Below are 19153 nucleotides of genomic sequence, written 5' to 3' on the forward strand. Positions count from 1 at the left end.
AATACGAAGCCAATATACAGACGTTTTTGGTTGGGTCAAATAAGAAGAAAATGTATATTTGACCATCATATCAACCACGATTTCCATCATCTCTGAACTAAGTGTGTTGCTGTAGTCTTCCTTTGATTTCTCAAGGGAGTTTGGGGGTGACTGGAATTTGGTGGAGGGATGAGTGACTTTAGGGTATGGGTTTGCAGCATCTGAACATATATCTGTGTTGTTAAGACTCTAAAGGAATACAAGGACATATATTTTAACAGAGTTTTCAAATGATTAAAAACGAGCTTCCATATTAGCAAAATTATGTAACATGAAATGGACAAGTTTATGTAACAACACTGACTAAGCTGTATAAAGTTTAAAGACCCTTTCTTAATATCTATTGAAAATTTAGCAAGCAATCTCCGTGGCAATAGAATGAGATGTGGACTTACTTTTTTAATAAATGGCACGAATTGCTTTCTTAACAACAGTGGACAATTGACAAACCAGGATGAAATGACATTATCAGCAAGAGTTACCGTGTATTGAGAGTATCTAAGGTGAAACATTTTCAACTCATCAACAACTTTTCGCCGAATACGATTGGGTGTTTATACAAGCTAGCTCTCTTTAGGGGGTACATTGATATTTCGCAAAAGATTTCCTAATTTACGTAACTTCAAGAAACATACCAGAGAGAAATTCTAACAGTTGTATGACAACTTGAGGCGTTGGCGAAATTTTGGTAAACTTTTCCAGATATGTTGGGAGCAGTCTAAGGAACGAAAATCTAGAAGTTATTGCTCAAAAAATCTTGTATTTGTGAAGGAGTATCTCGCATAACAAGAGACGTTACATTTAGGCTGGATTTTGTTGAAAAACATTTCTGTAAATTCACTGAGTGCATTATCAAGGCACGATTTCAAATATCTCCAAAGCAATAAACTTCTAAAACATTGCAATTACTTAAACCAACTTCATTCTTTACAAAGTGCTAATGGACATAAAAAAGTCTCAAATTCCAGACTATCTTAAGTAGCCATACCTTGTCATATCTGGCAAAGCATTTCTAACATACATATGGTGAGACAGAATACGCATAAGGTCGTGGAATGAGCAACCAAACCAATCTCCAAAGTACGCGTCAGACGAAACTAGACGAAATATACAACAACGTTTTAGCGAGAACAGACAACCGCTGAAAATAAAGTCAAGGAGGTTCTTACCTGTTCATCTTGACCAATAAAAATGTGGTACGTACACAGCTATGTTAATACCTTCACATGTTACAATAAAATATCCAATTAAATCATTAGTATGGTATGATATAATTATGGTATAAATTGGTTATGGTATGGTATGGTGTGATATAATTATTGTATGATATGGTTATCGTATGGTATGATTTGTCTTGGTATGGTATGGTGTGATATAATTTTGGAATTATATGGTTATCGTATGGTATGATTTGGTTATGGTTAGTTATGATATGATATGATTATATGATATGATTATATGATATGTTATGGTATGGTATGGTTTTAGTATAGTTATGGTAAGATATTATGATAGATGCAAAAAACTGAATGAGAAGAACCGTACTGAAAAAATTCTAGCGTACAAATGAGGTCGGCGCATGTCATGAGGAACACGAAATAATCCAGGAAGAAAATCATAATTTCAAACCTGAATGCAAAGTAAAATTTTTAGTTCATGATTTTGGTGTGAATGTGCACAACTTAACTTCCCTTACCATTTTAGATAACACTGTACATATTTAACGCAAGTAGTGCTTTCAAGAATGTATCAAGTTTTTATCTTGCAGTGCCTCTGGAAAGTTTCTCAGAACAACATACAACACCTCCAATTCCAATTTCTAGAAAATAAAAAAAGTTGAACTTTATTCGAAACTTTATGCCAGATGATATATTATGATTGAAAAGTTTACCTGTTGTAAGCACACAAGAATAACATTCATTGCCTCGTTGTAAGGAAGTGAGACAATCCCGGTTGTCTTATCTTCTGCAGAACTAAAACAAAAATGAGGATGTATTACACTAAGAAGAGAAGGAATTTTGGAAGCAGAATACCTGACATGCGTTGCACTATCATCATTAACCAACCTTTTCCTTTCAGAACAAATAACATACGAAGTGAATTTAACTTTTCCAATTTTGTCTCGCACAGCCTAGATGTTCTCAGCTCGCAGACTGAGGAAACATTGAAGAATCTTTAAAAAACAACAATGTAAGACATCATAAAAAAATCGCGAGAAAAAACATTGAATTTGGCTTACCACAAGTCGTATCTCCGATGCAATAGACGTCCGATAGCGATTGTCATAATGAGTTTTTATGTGGTACACTAATATATTGAATATTCGTTCTGCAATTACATAATAGGAAAGGGAGAATAAAAAAATTATATTTTATATAACACCAGTGTAAAATGAATGATAAATGGAACTGTACAGCAAAATAGGCTATTACTCCTGACAATAATGTTGCACAGAAGCAAGACATTAAATATCTCAGAAATATTTAGGCTAAAGACCCGGGAATACCACTAAATTATAGCGGTTGAAACGATTATTTGAATAGTATATTCCAACCAGCATATAGCTATAACCTGCATTTGTATTATAAGTAAAAACAATAATCAAAATAATAGGTTGCTTTGTTATCTCAAATTACTCACTCATAGCAAGATATATTTTAGAAATTCCATATCTTTTCGCTTTTTTGGTACTCTGTTGTCTTCAAAATGTCCCAATTTTACACGTTATCAATCTGTTGTAATTCTGAGTAATTCTTGGGCTTGGATGTGCAAAGAAATCGAAGAAATAGTATTATATAAATAGTAAATCGATTTTGACGCTAAATATTAAAATAGTACTGAATATTTGAACTAAACCACTGCAACCGGTTTTTGTTTGCATTTTGGGCAATATCCTAAGGATTAGGCCGCTTTGATGTGTAATATTGAATATATAAAACGCGTGAATATCATACCTGTGAATAGCTATGTATGCATGGCGGTAAAACGCCATATTTCCAGTGGAATTTGCAATATTTAGCCTTGAAATTTACTGCATTTGAGATTTTGTCAGTATGTTAAATTCACTATTATTCCATGCCATGCCCAATTCGACAATATTCTGAAAGGTTCAGTAGTTAAATGTACCACATAATTTAAATGCTACAACAGTTTGAAAGATTTACTTGCCTTTTAAATTCCGACTTTCCTGCTCGATGGGGTTCTAAAGCTTGTGGGGAAAAAAAGCTATTTAATTGAACTGTAATTTTTTGTGAACTTCATGAGAGAAATAATCGAACAAATACACACATACTGTGATATATTGGCTTGGAATATGCTCCAAAACGTGTGAAATCGAACATTTGTTGTGCAATCACCTTGCAAATATCAAAGAAACGGGATCAAAATTTGAATATAGATTAACCAATCTGATTGGTTTTTATTGAACCAATCGTGGAGTACAAAAATTGACCAATGACAAATTGACCTGTGCACAGAAATAACCAATCAAGTTGTCTTAAATTGCTGAATTATGCAAGAGCCTACACGCTATAAAACAGAGCCGTCTGCGACCGTTTTCTTCAGGTAAGTTAGTTCTTTCTTTAGGTAGGATCAAGGTATGTGTAATTATTTTTTTAATAGAAGTAGATCCCCGTGGCCACTCTGTTAGCTAAGAATCTCTGTCCCCGTATCTGGAAACACGGCTCACTGCTTGTCTAACTGTGTTTTGCTCTTCGTTTTCTAGGGAGCTACTAATAATTTTTTTTTGTGTTTTTCAGACAAAGACGATCGTAGTTTAGTTTCAGTATCCAACCCTAAGAAGCCACCCCATATCCATACCCTCAGTTAAACCCCTAGCCACAATTGCCTTCATGCTAATTTTGAATGCTTACTTTTTTAGGAACAACTCACCATATTTTTTGTCGTTTCAGCTACAGAGTTAGTGGGTTGTGGGTTGTTGGATGTTGTGTCGTCGGTTGTGTGTTTTGTGTTGTACGTTCGTATTGTCTGCCAGTCGGTTTGCGAGTTGCCCTGTAGCTCTCGCTTTTTCCTGGCCACACAAAGAACACATTTCAGGTACTCCTTTTTAGGAGATTGGGTTCGAGTCCCATGAATGTGTCAATTTTGCGCTGATATCTAATGTGGTCCGTCTCTAATACAAAAGAACAACATCCAACGGACAATCTGCATCCTTTCACCACACCAACTACAAGTGTTGTCCTCATACAACAGAATGGAACTTCCAACAGAGTAAGGAGTAACCAATACCCAAGATGAAGTTCTCGTTACTTCTCAAACAGGACAGGATGCGGCACTTGTTAATGAAGTATTCTCGATGTTTAAGGGATCCTCTCAGTTAGACGTCCGATGAGAGGATATTTCAAAGTGGTAAGCTGATTTAAACTTGTGATTACTGTGCGAATACTTCACCCATTTTAATAAATATGAGATCACTAAACTCATTGCTGTCTGCTCGTAAATGGCGCACACAGATAATTTGATTTTATCTGGAAGTATTTTATCAAATCAATTAGAAAGTGTGTTATCTCAAAGAAAAAACATTTACCTATTTGTATAAATTCAGTTCATTTCAAAAGCTTTCCTATAAGCCAAGATATTTATTGCCGAACTTGTACTTTTTAAATTGAATTTTAGAGAAGCGAAAATACGCAAAGCCTTCCAAAAATCTCGCCTAAAAACCTCCAAATATTTGTAGTATACATTGGGATCAATATTTTCATCTTTTACTTGAAATACAGTCGCTTTGGCGATTTGTAGTGATATTTCCAACAAACGTGTTTACAAATGGAAACTGGAAAATGTGCATATAAAATTCCATATCACCATATTAACGAAAATTTGACAATTATGACTTCTAGGGACAATTTTACCCCGGAAATCGATTACCGGGCTTATTTTACCCCCACGGGGTAGGCAACCTAACATTTTTGACACCTCCAACCTCACGTGACAACCACATGTGCATGCAGCTGAGCAACGCCTCGCTATACAAAATAACAAATAAAAAAAGCTTTATTTTTCGAGTTTTTCTGCCTATCCTGACTTAAAAACTATCAGAGAAGATAACTAAAGCCTTTACAGTTTACATGTAACGGTTAAAAGATGACAGGATAAAAATAACGAAGAAAATAACGAAATTCCAAAGGCGAGTTATATTTCTGTTTGTAATCCCGTGTAATTTGATATGATTTTTAGAGCTGCACTGCAGTGTCAGGTTAACAGGAATATTGATTAATTTCTGGATTAAAACAGAAGCGATTGGGTTAAAGTATTTTTCTTCAGCTATTTTGGTGGTATTTTTGTGCTTTTTAAATTAAACGGATTAATTTAAACATTAAAAAACCAAGATAATTTCATGATATCTGGTGATGGAAGGCATGACAAGAATTATGCCTACACAATATTTTGCTGTACAGTTCCATATGTCATTCATTTTACACTGGTGTTATTAAAAATAGATTTATTTTTCTCCCTTTCCTATTATGTAATTGCCACTTACCAATATACAGGGGTTGGGGGTATTATGTGAATATGAAAGAAAACAGCTTGCATTTTGTTCTGTATATGCTTTTTTTTATTGAAGTCACAAAATACACGCTGTTACTATACAGTATAGGGCCTTGTGATTCATACACAATTACATATAGTTTCAATTGTGTGAAAGTGATGTTCTTGTAATCTCAATTGTAGATTCTATTGCATATAGAGCCGAATTGGTATTGCAACATATCTTTGAGAATTGAAGTTTATGGCGGTTCTTCAGGTATGTTCTAGCAATTCACTGAAGTACTATTTGTTCGCTAAGAAATGTTGTCCCACGGTAGCGGTACGCACGAACCTGGGATATCACAATGCTGATAGCCTCACAACTATGGACAATAATGTATTAATTCACATGTTCCTTGTTTCTCAATTTTAGATCAAATAAATTATTGCAACCCAGGAGTCGCTAACAATTATTACCTTTCTCTTATCATTGACTACACCTCCATCCATCGCGCTTACCTTCCAATCCCTGTGGGTGATGCCATTTTCATGTAAGTGCTAAAAATACGAAACAGTATGAATAAAGTTAGTTTAGTTCAGGCTCCTGTAGTAACACTGGATCAATAACAGATGATCCTTAGCTTGGTATCATTAAAAGCGCCAATCTCTTCCTGACATTTTCCATAAACTTTAGTCATCGCATGTGAATAAAATATTCCAGCTTGTTTCATTCATTCTTCGAAGTTTACACATGGCTAGGCTCTCACTACACGACATCCTCACCTGAAGGCACATTGCTTTTATAGTTGGTTTAGTTGTCAACAGGAATCTGTGGTACAGATCGTTATTAAACAACTCGAGCCTGAAAACAAAATAGAAAAGTCGATCGATTCGTGAATTGTTTCATCCATGATTCTATACTTCTACTACATACTGCAGGAAAAATAACATTGTGTGAACTGTGCAGCAATATAGAGAATACGACGCTGAGGTATATTATATATTAGGTATCTGGAATCTTTTTTATGCAGCGGGAAGCAAGACAGTAGTTTGAATATTTTTAAATCCTGATAGATAAATGTCGTGGACTCACACATTTGTTATCGGCGTCTCCCGGTCGTTTTGTTCCAACAAGACTCTCAAATAATAGTCGCCTGATAAAAGAGATACGTTACTGAGTTTGATTGCTGTCGAGGGATAGGGGGGAGACGCTTTAAGAAGAACTGTTAAAAAGCTAGAGCAGTATAAGGATTATTACTAACCTATTTTCAGTTGATCAGCTAAACATTCATACAGGACTTCAAACTAAAGGTGATTCCAAAAAACAACGTAGTTTCCACTCAGATCTTTTTCCATTGCAATTGCGCGCATCTCAGATTCGAGAGCCCCAGAAGTTCCTCTCGCGTCTGTCACATTGAAAACAAAAGAAATTGTTTCAAACTCTTTTACGAGAACAGTTTAGAGAAAGAAGTCAGGACTATTGAATTTGTCTTGTTATACTCATAGCAACAGGAAATCCTCTATTACATTTTCATTTCCTATATTTTCAACGGAAACTAACCTTAACTTCGAGACTCACCTTGTAATCCAAAATCAGGTTGTACGCTGTCAGATCTTGACTTAATCTGTAAAAAAGATCGGTTTAAATACCATTGCTTTTTCATCTTTTAAACGACTAGAACATTTTCCTATTTTCTTAATATGAACACTTACTTGTAATAAAACAACTGGATTTAAATTCTCACATCTTTCTTGGATTTGAATCCTATTTTTGTCCTCCTATGCGAGAGATATCCTTCAAGTTGATTCCTTGACGTTCCTCTCGCTTTTCCAGAGCTATAACAGACAAGTATAGCACTTGAAATAACAGGCTTATACGTACATACAAGCATGCATGATGAACTTTTGGAACACGATTGTTGCTTTAAAACGTACTTCTGCAAGCTTTACATTGTCACGAATTGATAAATGATCTTCTTTAGTCTCTGGTGGTTGAAGGAAAGATAAAAACTTCAAACAAAATTGTTTCTTTACAAAAAGGTTTTACACTTCTGAATGAATTACCATTTAATTATTTCGTCAGTGGGGCAGTTGGCATAGTTTAAGGATGAATGATGGAGTTTAGTTACCAAAGCAGTTGATACCATTTAGTCACTATTATGATTGGTTAGTCAGAATCACTGCAATGGGTTAATGTAAATAATGGCCCTCGCAAAAAAATTCTCATTCAAATTTATTACATAATTGTTTAGGAACAGGAAATCTCGCATTTAAACTTTCTTGTATATTTTAGACATTAAAAACTATAACTACTTTAATACGAAAATTATTCTCACAAGCAATGCCATTGCTGTTATATGATCAGTTGTCCAGAGAGCCACAAGATGTCCACTCAATTGCCTGTATGCCAACAATAAAGATTATAAATTACTTGGGAGTATGCTTGTTAGTCTCAATTGAACTATTTACAGATGGCTAGTATATAGAGGATTATAAAATCACAAGTTTTAAGATGAATCTAAGAATGTTGCTAAAAAATAATTCAGGTCCTCCGGATGGAATCGAGGCCATGCATCTGCAACAATTTGTTAATTTATCACTCTAATTCGCACATGTTCAGTAGCGAACGTGTATCAGTGCTTTGTGTAATCATGGCCATGGGTAAGCGTTTTGGTAGAGCGCCCTCGGCAAGCGCCAGATCTTGTATTTTTGCCGCAGTTTCTTCATCAGCTTCCTAAAGTGTAGTTCTAAATAAATATCAACAGATGATTTTAGGCACTTCACACGATGCAGGAATATTATAGAGGTTTTAAAGGGTCTTAATTTCGAGTGGTATTATACACACTTCAAATTCAAGCCAGGAACAGTTGATGGAAAAATGAGTCAACTATATACGTTCTCAGTGATAAGAGCATTGCACCGGCATCGCAAAAGCGATTCCTGCCGGAGGATCTATAGTTGACTCATTTTTCCATCAACTGTTCCTGGCTTGAATTGAAGTGTGTATAATACCTCTCAAAATTAAGACCCTTTAAAACCTCTTAAATATCAAATGAACTAATATGTACATTCATCACAGCTAAAAAAGGGCAGAGCATTATAAATGACGTTCGTCAAAAGCAGAAAATTCTGAATGGATGAATGAATGAATAAAACGTACCTCGATTATCGCCTTCAGAACCATGCCAGCACCTTTCACAATTGTTGTCGACGGATGCTGAAATTGTTAAGGAACGAATTTGAAACCACGATTGGTAAGAACAATTAGCGGGGCAATAGTAAAACATACATAAGCGAAGAAATGGTAAAATTGGTACTATTTATTGCAGTTTTATCGTAAACCTACCTGGAACAATCGAGAAATGCAATGACCCATTTCTGGACAAACAAATAACAGACTTCATGAGTTGCTCCCATGCATGGGTCAAGCTAGTGGACGTGGTAAAATTCACCAAAAAAGGTAAAGAGAGAAAGGCTATTTAATCAACTAACGCGTTCCAAACTATTTTCAATAATTCCAAACTATTTTTTTTTCCGCAAAATTGATGAAAAAAAAAAAAAATGCAAAGATTTTAATTTATGAAATCAAATTGGCGTTTTTTGCAGACAGTTTTTAGGGACTCTGCCAAAAACAACGTATTGAACTAAACGAGACATCATTCTATCAACTGCGACCTGAGATAAATAAGGTATCTGAATTTCAGACACCTAAAACAAATCTGAGTTTGCCAACATCTTATATATTACCGACAAATGATAAATGGGGAAGCTGAATTTCAGACATCTAAAACGGCTCTAATCTGCCAAGATCGTGTATATTAACCGACCTGAGATAAATAGGGTGTCTGAATTTCAGACACCTAAAACGGTTGAGTCTGCCAAAATTCAAAATATTTTAATGTTAACCGACAAGCGATAAATTTGGAAGCTGAATTTCAGACACCTAAAACGGTTTGAGTCTGCTAAAATCGCATATCTTAACCGACCTGAGATAAACAAGGTATTTGAATTTCAGACACCTAAAAGGGTTTGAGTCTGCCAAAATTCAAAATATTTTAATGTTAACCGACAAGCGATAAATTTGGAAGCTGAATTTCAGACACCTAAAACGGTTTGAGTCTGCTAAAATCGCATATTTTAACCGACCTGAGATAAACAAGGATCTGAATTTCAGACACCTAAAACGGTTTGAGTCTGCCAAAATCTTATATATTAACCAACCTGAGATAAATTAAGGTATCTGAATTTCAGACACCTAAACGGTTTGAGTCTGCCAAAATCGTATATTTTAACCGACCTGAGATGAATAAGGTATCTGAATTTCAGACACCTAAACGGTTTGAGTCTGCCAAAATCGTATATTTTAACCGACCTGAGATGAATAAGGTATCTGAATTTGAGACACCTAAAATGGTTTCAGCCTGCCAAAAATTCAAAATCTTATGTTAACCGACAAGCGATAAACTGAGAAGCTAAATTTCAGACGCCATAAACGGCGTGAGTTTGTCACAAATCTGATATAAACAATTAAATTAACCGAGATTAAAGGCTGAATTTCAGTTTGTACTGTCACCGATCGTGTACTGAAATAAAAAGCACTTTTTGAGAGTGTAGCCCAATTTCAGAAAAATATTGGTTTGACTGTTTGTTTAAATCATATGTGCATAATTCATAAATCAAACACATCTAAGCAGAGATGAGATTTTAGAGCCAAATTTTAGTCCGCGATCAACGTTTTATGGGTTTTCAACAGCGGACACCTAAAACGGCTTGATTCTGTCAAAATCTTATTTATCAACCGACAATGCATGCAGCGAAACCGACCAGTGAAAAATTGGGCAGCTGAATTCCAGAACCTAAAGCGACTTGACTGAGTCTGCCAAAATTTAGTTTACCTGCAGACCTTCACATCACAACCAAAATACTAAAGTCAAATGCAAAGAATCATGTATATAGAATTATATAATTAGTTTTTCAAATCACAAAATTTTGCGCAATACGTTTCTTGCCTCTTCTTCATTTGGTGTTAAGCATAAAACATTCCTGCCTTCCTTCATGGCTGCAGCAGCTCCAGCAACTGAAACAGTCATAAAAATAGATCAATTTAGTTGGAATGTTATACTGCATAACATTTAATTATGTTTTTTACGGGAAACTACTTTAAAATATACTGCGCGAATAGGTGAATAAACTGAAGGAAGAAAGCTAGTGATCCAATGATAGTGTAAAGTTGCATAGTGGGACACAGCGAATCAACCTTATCATTTTAGCTCCCATATTGAAAGGTTTCAATTTTGCATTAACAAGAAAGTTTCTCGAAATTTTTGTCAACTTGACAAAAAGCCTAATTAACATTTAAATAAGACAAAAGAAATTGTCTAAATAAAGTTCAAAGCGCTGAGATAGTTGAATAAACCACTACGAACAGAAATGACCTTCACCACTGACTAGATGATTGACTATGTCCTTTGAATCCGCCACCCATCAGAACAGTGTAAAGTGAAACTTCACAGTAAAAGCGGTTAAGTTAAATTATTTTTTTGTATCAACGATTAACAACACGATTGCACCTGTTGTTTCCAGATAATTCATTGTAACTAGTCGGCAGCAACAATGTGAACAGTGCATAAAAAAATTATTAGTATTTCATCAGTACTGGTATAATTGCATACCTTGTGGCGTATTCACGTCAAGAATCCAATCGCCTGGTCTACTGAACATTTCAACTACAGAATGCCACACCTCCAACTCCTTGTGCTCTTGACTTACAATAATAAAATTCTCAGTGCAGGCAGTGAAATTAAAATGATCTTGCAGCAGCCGTTGCCCAGGCGCCGCATGGTAGAGGAGAAACCCCTCTACAGCCCGTACCATACCAAGGCTAGGACCTGTAAAATGCAGGAACAATGCGTAAGTTAATTTTGTTGTATGCATTGCAAAATACGGTTACAGTTTACAGTAGGTATGCTTTTATGCGTGTAAATTTGACGTATTTTCGAGTGTACGTGAATTTGAACTTCTAATTTTACAGTTGAATGGCAGAAATAACAAACGCAGACAAGTTTAACTAAATTTTTTTACAAAAATAAAATATAAAAACATTGCATCGCAAGAACCTCTAGAAAATACCAGGATGCTGTTTTAACAAAATAATCTATGATGAGCAGAAACCCAAAAGGTGGATTAAACAAAGTGATTAAGGACCTTACGATTGACAATTACACCAGACATGCGGCTAGCTGCAATCGACAAACTATTGAAGATAGTATTTTGGGGCCAATTATTAGATGATAGAGCTTCCGGCAGTTTGCGAATTAAAATTGAGGCATAAATTCTCTACGACAGACACGGTTAATCCTTTGCCGTAAACGTGAACATTAAAATCTTACTATTTTAAACATGAATACATTGCCCGTTAATATGCTAATATATACCTGATGGTTTAACTCCTTTAGCACATGCGAAACCAAGTTCGCAGATTCCACGGTGTTCCTCGATCCATTTTTTTATTTCCATTAATTGATGGATATCCCCCATTATTGCTACGTTGAAAATGTGGCACACACCAAAATTTAAACGGTCCACTAGGTCCAGCAAACCTGCAGCAAATGTTGTCACATCATTTTCATAAAAAAATCATTGTGAAAAAGAAAGTATTGTTCAGTATACACCTTTTTCACAATTATCACAGTTGTACATATACAGTACTATTGGTGCATTAGGTCAATGTTATATCACTATACTGTACCTGATGTGGTGAAAGCTTACATAAGGCTAATGAAAATCCTTTTTCTTGCCCGTATGACCCCTTGCTGCAGTCCCAGTGGGTCAACACACATGTGGACAACGCCGCTTGTTCCCTGGTCCATCAGAAATACATTGGGTGATACAACTAGTGGCTGGTCTGATTCCTCGATGGTCAGACTCTTTTGCAGATATTCCAAGTTTTGTCTGAAAATAAGGTTGGTTTCATCTTTTCCCTAGTAAATAGAAACACAGCTCTACTGAATGTGCGAAACACAGGAAAATGTTTGCAGACTAAAATGGTCATCAAATAGGTAGCAGAATTGAAAATTGAAATCTCCCAAGGAACATGTAGCAGGGCTGATTTAATGTTTATTTTTAAGCTACTAGTAGTTTGAAATGTTTCTAGTAGTTTGAATTATTAATTTAGAAGTCAGTTCAAATACTCAACCTCAGCATAGAGAGAAGAGCGGATATTTTCCATTCTACAAACCTGGATCAAAATATCGAACTGCCTGATATAATACATATACTGTATACTTACTGTAAATTTCCTTAACTGGTCAACGCTGACTTTCTCTCCCAATTTTGCACTAAGCAATTCCCATTTACATCCAAGAAATGAAGAAATCACTTTTTGGACAGGCTTCAGTACTTTGCACTCCTTGCACACTAATTTCAGTTCATCCAGACTGTTACTTTGGTCAGCAACCTAAAAAAAACAACAGATTTAGAATGATGATTGGATTTAATTTAAAGGGCACAATTATATTTTAATAAACTAAGTGGTTAATTAGTAAATAAAATTTTTAACAGATCACAGAGGCAAAAAAATAAGCTAAGGGGTATCTTACGCCTAAAAATGGAAGAAATATCTTTACTTGACCCAACAGAGCAACACGATCTGAAACGTCGAGGCCAAATAAGCATTTGATGTATGATGGCTTGAACCTCGGCTTTTCTGGTAGGTCCTTTGCCATTGCTCGCTGGTATTTCAGAAGACCTTTTTCATATTTTCGGCACATCTCAAGGAATGACTGATAACCATCTTCTGGGAGAGCAGCAACAAGAAATACATCAGAAAGATTTTTCTTCTAAAAAAAGTACAACATTTAACAAGAATATTAATTACTCAGTGTAAGTGCTTTATTGATCAGCAAGTTAATTTAAAATTATTTCATTAAACAGGTTTAGGTTTAGTACAGATTATAATTACATCTGCTTTCTTTTGATAACCCATTCACTGGTGGCAAGACTTTCACTGGCAAGCAAAATCACCTGGTGTTCACAATATATTACAAATTGAATAAACTAAAAAGTTTACTCACTGTCTTTCCTAATATGTGGGAACATCTGTCTCTCCATTGCTGACTAGGAACTAAATCATTGTTCTCATTTTTTTACCAATGATCTCCAACTGCCTGTGAGCAACTTCCACCTACAGCAGAATAAAAAAATGTTTGTGATCACAGCTTTTTTAACCCACTGACTGGTAAATCACCCAAATGATTGCTGCTGCAATTAATAATTTGTTAGTTTCTACTGCAATTGCCTGTGGCAGATTACTACTAATTATTATCGTAAGTAACTCAGACCACTATAACCAATAATTTACCATTGACAATTTTGGTATGTACTTGAGAAAAATTTCTGGTATTTGACAAAGCAAAGTTGAAAAAGTTAAGAAGTTGGGTACTCATTACTACTGTGACACTAATGGGTTCCTTAAGTAACTTGTTGACTGACTGTTAAACTATAACAAACAACCACTCCCTCTTAATATTTAACAATATTAGAATTGCCTTTCTACAGAACTTGCCTCATCTTTGAATGTCATTTAATGACGGAAACACCCAGTCTTATTATGCCTTGACGCCAGCCATAAAGCTTAAAAATTTGTTAACCCAACAAATATTCTTGCATATCTTCCCTTATACTCTTCACTATCAGGGTGCTTCTCTAAAAGTTGCTTTGTTGCCAACAAGTTATGCGTACCACCAAGTACCTCATACTGATAGCTGCTGACATCTGATTTTGAAAAGTTCTCCTTTCTGTTCAGACCTTTTACCAACAAGTAAAGAGGTTCATATGAGCCATTGGGGTTACTTTCCATATTTGCCTTTAATTGGGCCAAAAATATTTCATCCACTTTCCTGATCATTCTGTCTGCTGGAGGTAGTTCAATATTGCCAACCGGAACATAGAATTGCTCATCTATTCAAAGTTATGAAAAGACATGCATGATATTACTGCCAAATGAAGGTGCACTTATACAACTTGAGTAAGCTAGAATGGTAAAAAGGAAACCATTGGGCAAAAAAAGCTGGTCATATTGAAAGAAGTAATTGTGTAGCAGGGATTTTAATTAAGAAAATGACTTGATAATTAAGCCTTAATTTAAACTTGATAATTTCTGTAAAAAATTAATTAACATTCATTGTGGTTTAGTGGTTCAACAAAAAATATCATATGTATATATTTAATTTCTACATACCAACTTCGCATTCTTTTGCTCTTGTTTGGTATTGTAATTCTTTGGCCTCTTCATCTTGACACTTTTTCTTGGTTAGGGGAGTACTCAGCTGTTCCACAAGAGATGAAGATCCCATTTTTAAATTTATAGCTTAATCTTCATTAGTGATTAAAACAGGCTCGGAATCCTTGGATCCACCTTGATTTTGTTGATCTTGACCATCATTAGCGCAATCTTGCTTTTCTAACTTTTCAATGGCTTCATTGCATTTTGCAGCCCATTGTTGCTCATTTTCAGTCGCAACAATTTCACGGAAAAGCCCATTGCTTGCTGACCAGTCATATTTCCCTGTGGAGAAGAAACAGTGTTCTCTTTTGCCATCTGCCCCTCGAACGAAAATCAACTATAAAATATGAATAAAATAATAATTTTTACATAGAATCAATCAAAATACAGTATTAATATATGTACGGATAGCTGGCATCATTATTTGAAGCATCTAATAGGTGAAACTATCATCCATAACGCGCTCATTCATTGTGTAGTGCCTAGTTTATAACACACTAGCAATATTTTTGTGTAAAAATTTTACAGGGACAAATGCTAGGACTAAGTTTCCAACCCTTGGACCAAGGGTTTTAAATTAATTTTAAAAAAGCTGACTTTGTGTTTGACACTGAATCATTTTCCTAAAACTTTAATCACTAATCTTTCACGACGTAGAATTTACGCATGTAAAATTCCAACTAACCGAAAGCTATTTGTGTTATTTTAAGGCTTAAATGTAGAAATGGATATTTGTTTATCCATAGGCGGCCCAGAACTGATCTCGCTGACCTCGCGCGATGACGTATCTTGTCATAATATAAGACTGTTCAGACAACATGAGGTCGCACGAGGTCAGCGAGATTACCGAGATCAGTTCAGGGCCGCCTATGGTTTATCATGTTGTGTTTGTTCGGGGGGGTCCCACGCATCATACGTAGATCACGGCCCAAATCACCGTTTCACCGCCATAATTCATTTTTTAATCTATGGCCCTATCTTATATACGCCCTGATCAATTAAAGGCATGCCAGTCATGCACTTATAGTCTCAAACTCGAATCATTATCGCCCCGTCGTAAAATAGGTGGTTTCTGAGGGCCGAGGCGCCATTCCTTGTTTTAGAAAAGCTAGCACGAGCATTATCATAGACTGTCAGAATTCTATCATTTATACTTTGCAACCTCAAGATAGAAATCTGCTAAACATTGTAAAACTATAAAACTTTATATTTCAGTCAGACTGCTCAATATGGAGTTTTATAAACTATAACAGTCCATTATTACTAAACCTTGGCTTTAGCCATATTAATTTTGATGGGTGTATACTTCATAATGAAATTTAAATTTCATGCGATTATGTTACGGCGTGCGTTTTGGTATATGACTTGTGAACGCTAAACGAAAGCTAAGTGAACCTCGGTAGGAGATTTTACTTGTAGTTAAACTATATCAGATATTGAATGTATCAGATTTTTTCAAGGCAATGACACCCCAGAAAGCGCAGTTAGGCGCTGGACTATAGTGAGTGGGGGAAGAGTATTTTAAAAATCGCTTTACTGTATTTTTATACAACTAGTGCCAATATGGTTATTAATTCGTTACAACAAACATATAAAACTAGGACTCAAAAGGTCGCTGGTGCACGCAGCATCTCATTTCAGCAGGTAGAGACCAATACCACAGTATATAATACCAAATATATTTACCCTTTATATACCCTTTAATATATAATATTATCTTTATATTAATCACAGTGAGAAATTAAAAATCATACCTTTACAGCCACGCGATTCTTAAATTTTCCCACTTCAGCGCGCAGAACATGCAAATATTCTACACTATTTTTGGAATGCCGAATACCGTTGACAAACACGTACGCTTTGTCCTCATTTACTCGAATTGACCATTTGAAAGAAGGCATTTTTTAAAATACTGTTTGTTGACTGCTGAATAAACCTTGCTGAACAAAACTGCTGGTGTCTTTGGCAGAGGAGATAGAGTATATTTTGGCAAGGTTTTCTAGCGTCATACAAGGTGATAGCGTCATACAAGGTGATAGCGTCATACAAGGTGATAGCGTCTTCGCGGCTCAACGAATCAGCGTTCGAGAACACAAAGCCGTAGGTAACTGAGGAATTTTTCATTGTTAAAAGGTTCAAAACTCAACCAATCAAAAACGTTTATACTAATTAGCGACAAAAATCATAATAACGGAAAACATTTAAAAACTTAGAAGGGTGTAAACTGATCTTAGTGAAAACCGGCTGCTTCCTAACTTCGTAACTAAACTTGTCAGAAATATTTTGAAGAATGCGGTAAAAGACCAAAACGCATAATTGTATAGTTATGTCGTCGCCTTGCGGGTTTGGATTTTCATCCTTGCCAGAACCGGCGTCGCCGTCCACTATTGAAACTCTTCGAGAGAGAGAAATAGAAGGCAGTTCGCCTATCGGTATTGGATTCAGCAGTGACCATGAGAACACGAGGAGTCCGCAAAGTTGTAAGAGATCACAAATAAGCAATCTGTATACTTGAATATAGTACATGAACTATAGTCTATATCTACACAATTTTTATGATGATATTTAGTGACGAGCTCTCCTGGGGATTGTACGACTCCTGTTCACTCACAGTTATCTAGCCTGTACTCTTCGCCTGTTGGAATTGGATTTAGCAGCAGTGACAACGAAAACACACTAAGTCCGCTAAACGGTATGATATGTTACATTTCTACGTGTCTAAATAGATTGAGATTAGAAATATATATTCACCTGTATTTGGACAAGCGTTGTAATAATTTATTTTGTTCTCCATTTTCTGCTAGTCGCCAACACTCCTCGTATTTTTATGACTTCTCCACTGTCTCTGCGATCCTACTCAACACTCGAAGGAAACTCATCGCCTGCTAGCCCATCACCAGACAACAGCCCTTCTAAATGTAAGAAAATATTTGAAATTTTATTTTTAATTTTAACTATACCTAAAATTTCATAATAGATATAATAACTGTATTTTAGTTGAAATTATAAATAAAGTGCGGCGCAAAAAAGGGCAAGTTACGTCTCTTAGGTTTCAATAAGACTTGACGCAATGATAAGACTTGCCGTTTAGTCTTTTGTGGCGAGTTGAAATATGAAATTTGGAGTATGCGACATCGATTAGCAACTAACCAATTTTCGATAGACTCGTGACTTGTGTTTTTAGCATACCACTATAAATAAATTATTAATAAATAGCAGTAAATTATTCAATGAAATGCTACGAACACCAAACTTTGACAAGTGGTATATAATAATACAATTTGTCGACCGTCGGCCTTGCATGCGCTTCCAAGTTTTAACTAGCGTCGCGCGCATATACAAACAAGAAAACAATAAAATAATTATGAGAAACATCCTTAAACTTTCAGCTATAGCCTGATTCGAAGTCTATAATAAATTTGCGGCATTTAATCAACAGTGTCAATGATTTTACATTTAGCCCAATCGCCTGTTAAACGTAGGAGAATGCTCCATTGTGACACCCCGTCTACATGCGCACAAGAAAGCAGCGGACAACGAAAAACAAAGCGAAGTTTAAACTACGAGGGTGATTCTGAAGGTAAGAACCATTTTAGACTTTAGTTGTTACTTGTTCACTATTAAATTTAAAGCAATTCCGTGCTTTGGAAACAAAAATGCATGCATGCGCACCTACAGTTTTAAGGCATATTGCTGTATTCATATTTCAGTATCTGATGACAATGAATGTTGGTTTGAACGAAAAGTAGTTTTTGTTGATGTTCTGAAAAACTGTTCGGAATACGACCGGCTCGTAAATTTGCTAAACTATCACCAAGCACACGTTGAGACATTCCTGTCAAACAGAGTTACCCATCATAACAGCAAAAAAATATTCTGCCTGCAGCAAAGAAGTAATGCTTAAAAATGTGCAATACAGCCGTGGAAAGAAAATGGTGCAATTGGCAATCAAAACCACACCAACAAAAAATAGTTGGAAATCCACGCAACCAGTGCTTACCCTAAACGATTTGATAAAATTTTCCGTGAATTGTAACAAACACATCGGCAATCGGAAGAACAGTGGTAATAAAAAGGTAGAATTTCACTAGTAATAACAGTGACAAAAAAATTGACAACCGCAGGAATGCAACTGTATGGGAATTGCGGGGTAAATAAAAGGTTGAAGATGCAACTGGAAAGTATAGACCGCTTGTGGTTGAAATGAAAGACTGGCCGGAACTGGACTTTAACTGTCACAACACTCCCTTTGCTTGTCCAAAAGTTTTAAAAGCAATTTCAACTCATCCGAGTGTAAAACGAAAACTGTGCGAGCTGTGTAACATTAATTATAATACTAGTGAA

The 19153-nt window shown here is 35.6% G+C and overlaps 4 protein-coding genes and 3 long non-coding RNA genes across 10 annotated transcripts; 2 read left to right on the forward strand and 5 right to left on the reverse strand.

The window, feature by feature from the left end:
- Positions 1–496: 496 nt before the first annotated feature.
- On the reverse strand, positions 497–1146 carry LOC114544662. Its single transcript, XR_003690486.1, has 3 exons — positions 1028–1146; positions 675–757; positions 497–537 (listed from the first exon to the last, which is right to left on the reverse strand). It is a non-coding gene; the product is annotated as an uncharacterized LOC114544662 (long non-coding RNA).
- Positions 1147–1627: 481 nt separating this feature from the next.
- On the reverse strand, positions 1628–2136 carry LOC114544668. 3 transcript variants are annotated; one of them, XR_003690490.1, is made up of 4 exons: positions 2106–2136; positions 1931–2012; positions 1736–1858; positions 1628–1668 (listed from the first exon to the last, which is right to left on the reverse strand). It is a non-coding gene; the product is annotated as an uncharacterized LOC114544668 (long non-coding RNA). The 3 variants fall into 3 exon arrangements; XR_003690488.1 differs by having other exon boundaries at positions 1931–2004; positions 2106–2117; XR_003690489.1 differs by having other exon boundaries at positions 1931–2004; positions 2073–2114.
- A 3904-nt stretch (positions 2137–6040) lies between these two features.
- LOC114544664 lies at positions 6041–8895 on the forward strand. The gene is made up of 3 exons (XR_003690487.1): positions 6041–6077; positions 8606–8780; positions 8856–8895. It is a non-coding gene; the product is annotated as an uncharacterized LOC114544664 (long non-coding RNA).
- A 1530-nt stretch (positions 8896–10425) lies between these two features.
- LOC114544663 lies at positions 10426–13087 on the reverse strand. 2 transcript variants are annotated; one of them, XM_028563242.1, is made up of 5 exons: positions 12815–13087; positions 12295–12506; positions 11961–12125; positions 11199–11414; positions 10426–10603 (listed from the first exon to the last, which is right to left on the reverse strand). In XM_028563242.1, the coding sequence occupies exons 3-5, from the start codon at positions 12061–12063 to the stop codon at positions 10506–10508; spliced, it is 417 nt and encodes a 138-aa protein (XP_028419043.1). In that variant the 5' UTR covers positions 12064–12125; positions 12295–12506; positions 12815–13087; the 3' UTR covers positions 10426–10505. The 2 variants fall into 2 exon arrangements, with proteins under 2 accessions (XP_028419043.1, XP_028419042.1); XM_028563241.1 differs by having other exon boundaries at positions 12275–12506.
- Positions 13088–13667: 580 nt separating this feature from the next.
- On the reverse strand, positions 13668–14879 carry LOC114544666. Its single transcript, XM_028563245.1, has 3 exons — positions 14765–14879; positions 14090–14484; positions 13668–13708 (listed from the first exon to the last, which is right to left on the reverse strand). The coding sequence occupies exons 1-2, from the start codon at positions 14877–14879 to the stop codon at positions 14159–14161; spliced, it is 441 nt and encodes a 146-aa protein (XP_028419046.1). The 3' UTR covers positions 13668–13708; positions 14090–14158.
- Positions 14872–16776, reverse strand: LOC114544667. The gene is made up of 2 exons (XM_028563246.1): positions 16564–16776; positions 14872–15146 (listed from the first exon to the last, which is right to left on the reverse strand). The coding sequence occupies exons 1-2, from the start codon at positions 16708–16710 to the stop codon at positions 14895–14897; spliced, it is 399 nt and encodes a 132-aa protein (XP_028419047.1). The 5' UTR covers positions 16711–16776; the 3' UTR covers positions 14872–14894.
- A 337-nt stretch (positions 16777–17113) lies between these two features.
- On the forward strand, positions 17114–18435 carry LOC114544665. The gene is made up of 4 exons (XM_028563244.1): positions 17114–17289; positions 17379–17501; positions 17614–17727; positions 18270–18435. The coding sequence occupies exons 1-4, from the start codon at positions 17136–17138 to the stop codon at positions 18410–18412; spliced, it is 534 nt and encodes a 177-aa protein (XP_028419045.1). The 5' UTR covers positions 17114–17135; the 3' UTR covers positions 18413–18435.
- The last annotated feature ends 718 nt before the right edge of the window (positions 18436–19153 follow it).

This window comes from Dendronephthya gigantea, unplaced genomic scaffold (genome assembly GCF_004324835.1).
Source record: "Dendronephthya gigantea isolate DGI-Jeju-01 unplaced genomic scaffold, DenGig_1.0 000897F, whole genome shotgun sequence".
Taxonomy (NCBI): domain Eukaryota; kingdom Metazoa; phylum Cnidaria; class Anthozoa; order Malacalcyonacea; family Nephtheidae; genus Dendronephthya; species Dendronephthya gigantea.

What these genes read in the sequence shown, in the direction of transcription:
- LOC114544665 (XM_028563244.1), top strand. Translation starts at nt 17,136, where the DNA reads ATGTCGTCGCCTTGCGGGTTTGGATTTTCATCCTTGCCAGAACCGGCG. An exon ending in CACACTAAGTCCGCTAAACG is followed by an intron (nt 17,502 to 17,613) that starts GTATGATATGTT and finishes ATTTTCTGCTAG; the next exon opens with TCGCCAACACTCCTCGTATT. An exon ending in AGACAACAGCCCTTCTAAAT is followed by an intron (nt 17,728 to 18,269) that starts GTAAGAAAATAT and finishes TTTTACATTTAG; the next exon opens with CCCAATCGCCTGTTAAACGT.
- LOC114544667 (XM_028563246.1), bottom strand. Translation starts at nt 16,710, where the DNA reads ATGCCTTCTTTCAAATGGTCAATTCGAGTAAATGAGGACAAAGCGTAC. An exon ending in AGAATCGCGTGGCTGTAAAG is followed by an intron (nt 15,147 to 16,563) that starts GTATGATTTTTA and finishes CATATTTTATAG; the next exon opens with TTGATTTTCGTTCGAGGGGC.
- LOC114544666 (XM_028563245.1), bottom strand. Translation starts at nt 14,879, where the DNA reads ATGGGATCTTCATCTCTTGTGGAACAGCTGAGTACTCCCCTAACCAAG. An exon ending in AGCAAAAGAATGCGAAGTTG is followed by an intron (nt 14,485 to 14,764) that starts GTATGTAGAAAT and finishes AACTTTGAATAG; the next exon opens with ATGAGCAATTCTATGTTCCG.
- LOC114544663 (XM_028563242.1), bottom strand. Translation starts at nt 12,063, where the DNA reads ATGGGGGATATCCATCAATTAATGGAAATAAAAAAATGGATCGAGGAA. An exon ending in TAAAGGAGTTAAACCATCAG is followed by an intron (nt 11,415 to 11,960) that starts GTATATATTAGC and finishes TGCATTTTACAG; the next exon opens with GTCCTAGCCTTGGTATGGTA. An exon ending in TGACGTGAATACGCCACAAG is followed by an intron (nt 10,604 to 11,198) that starts GTATGCAATTAT and finishes TGACTGTTTCAG; the next exon opens with TTGCTGGAGCTGCTGCAGCC.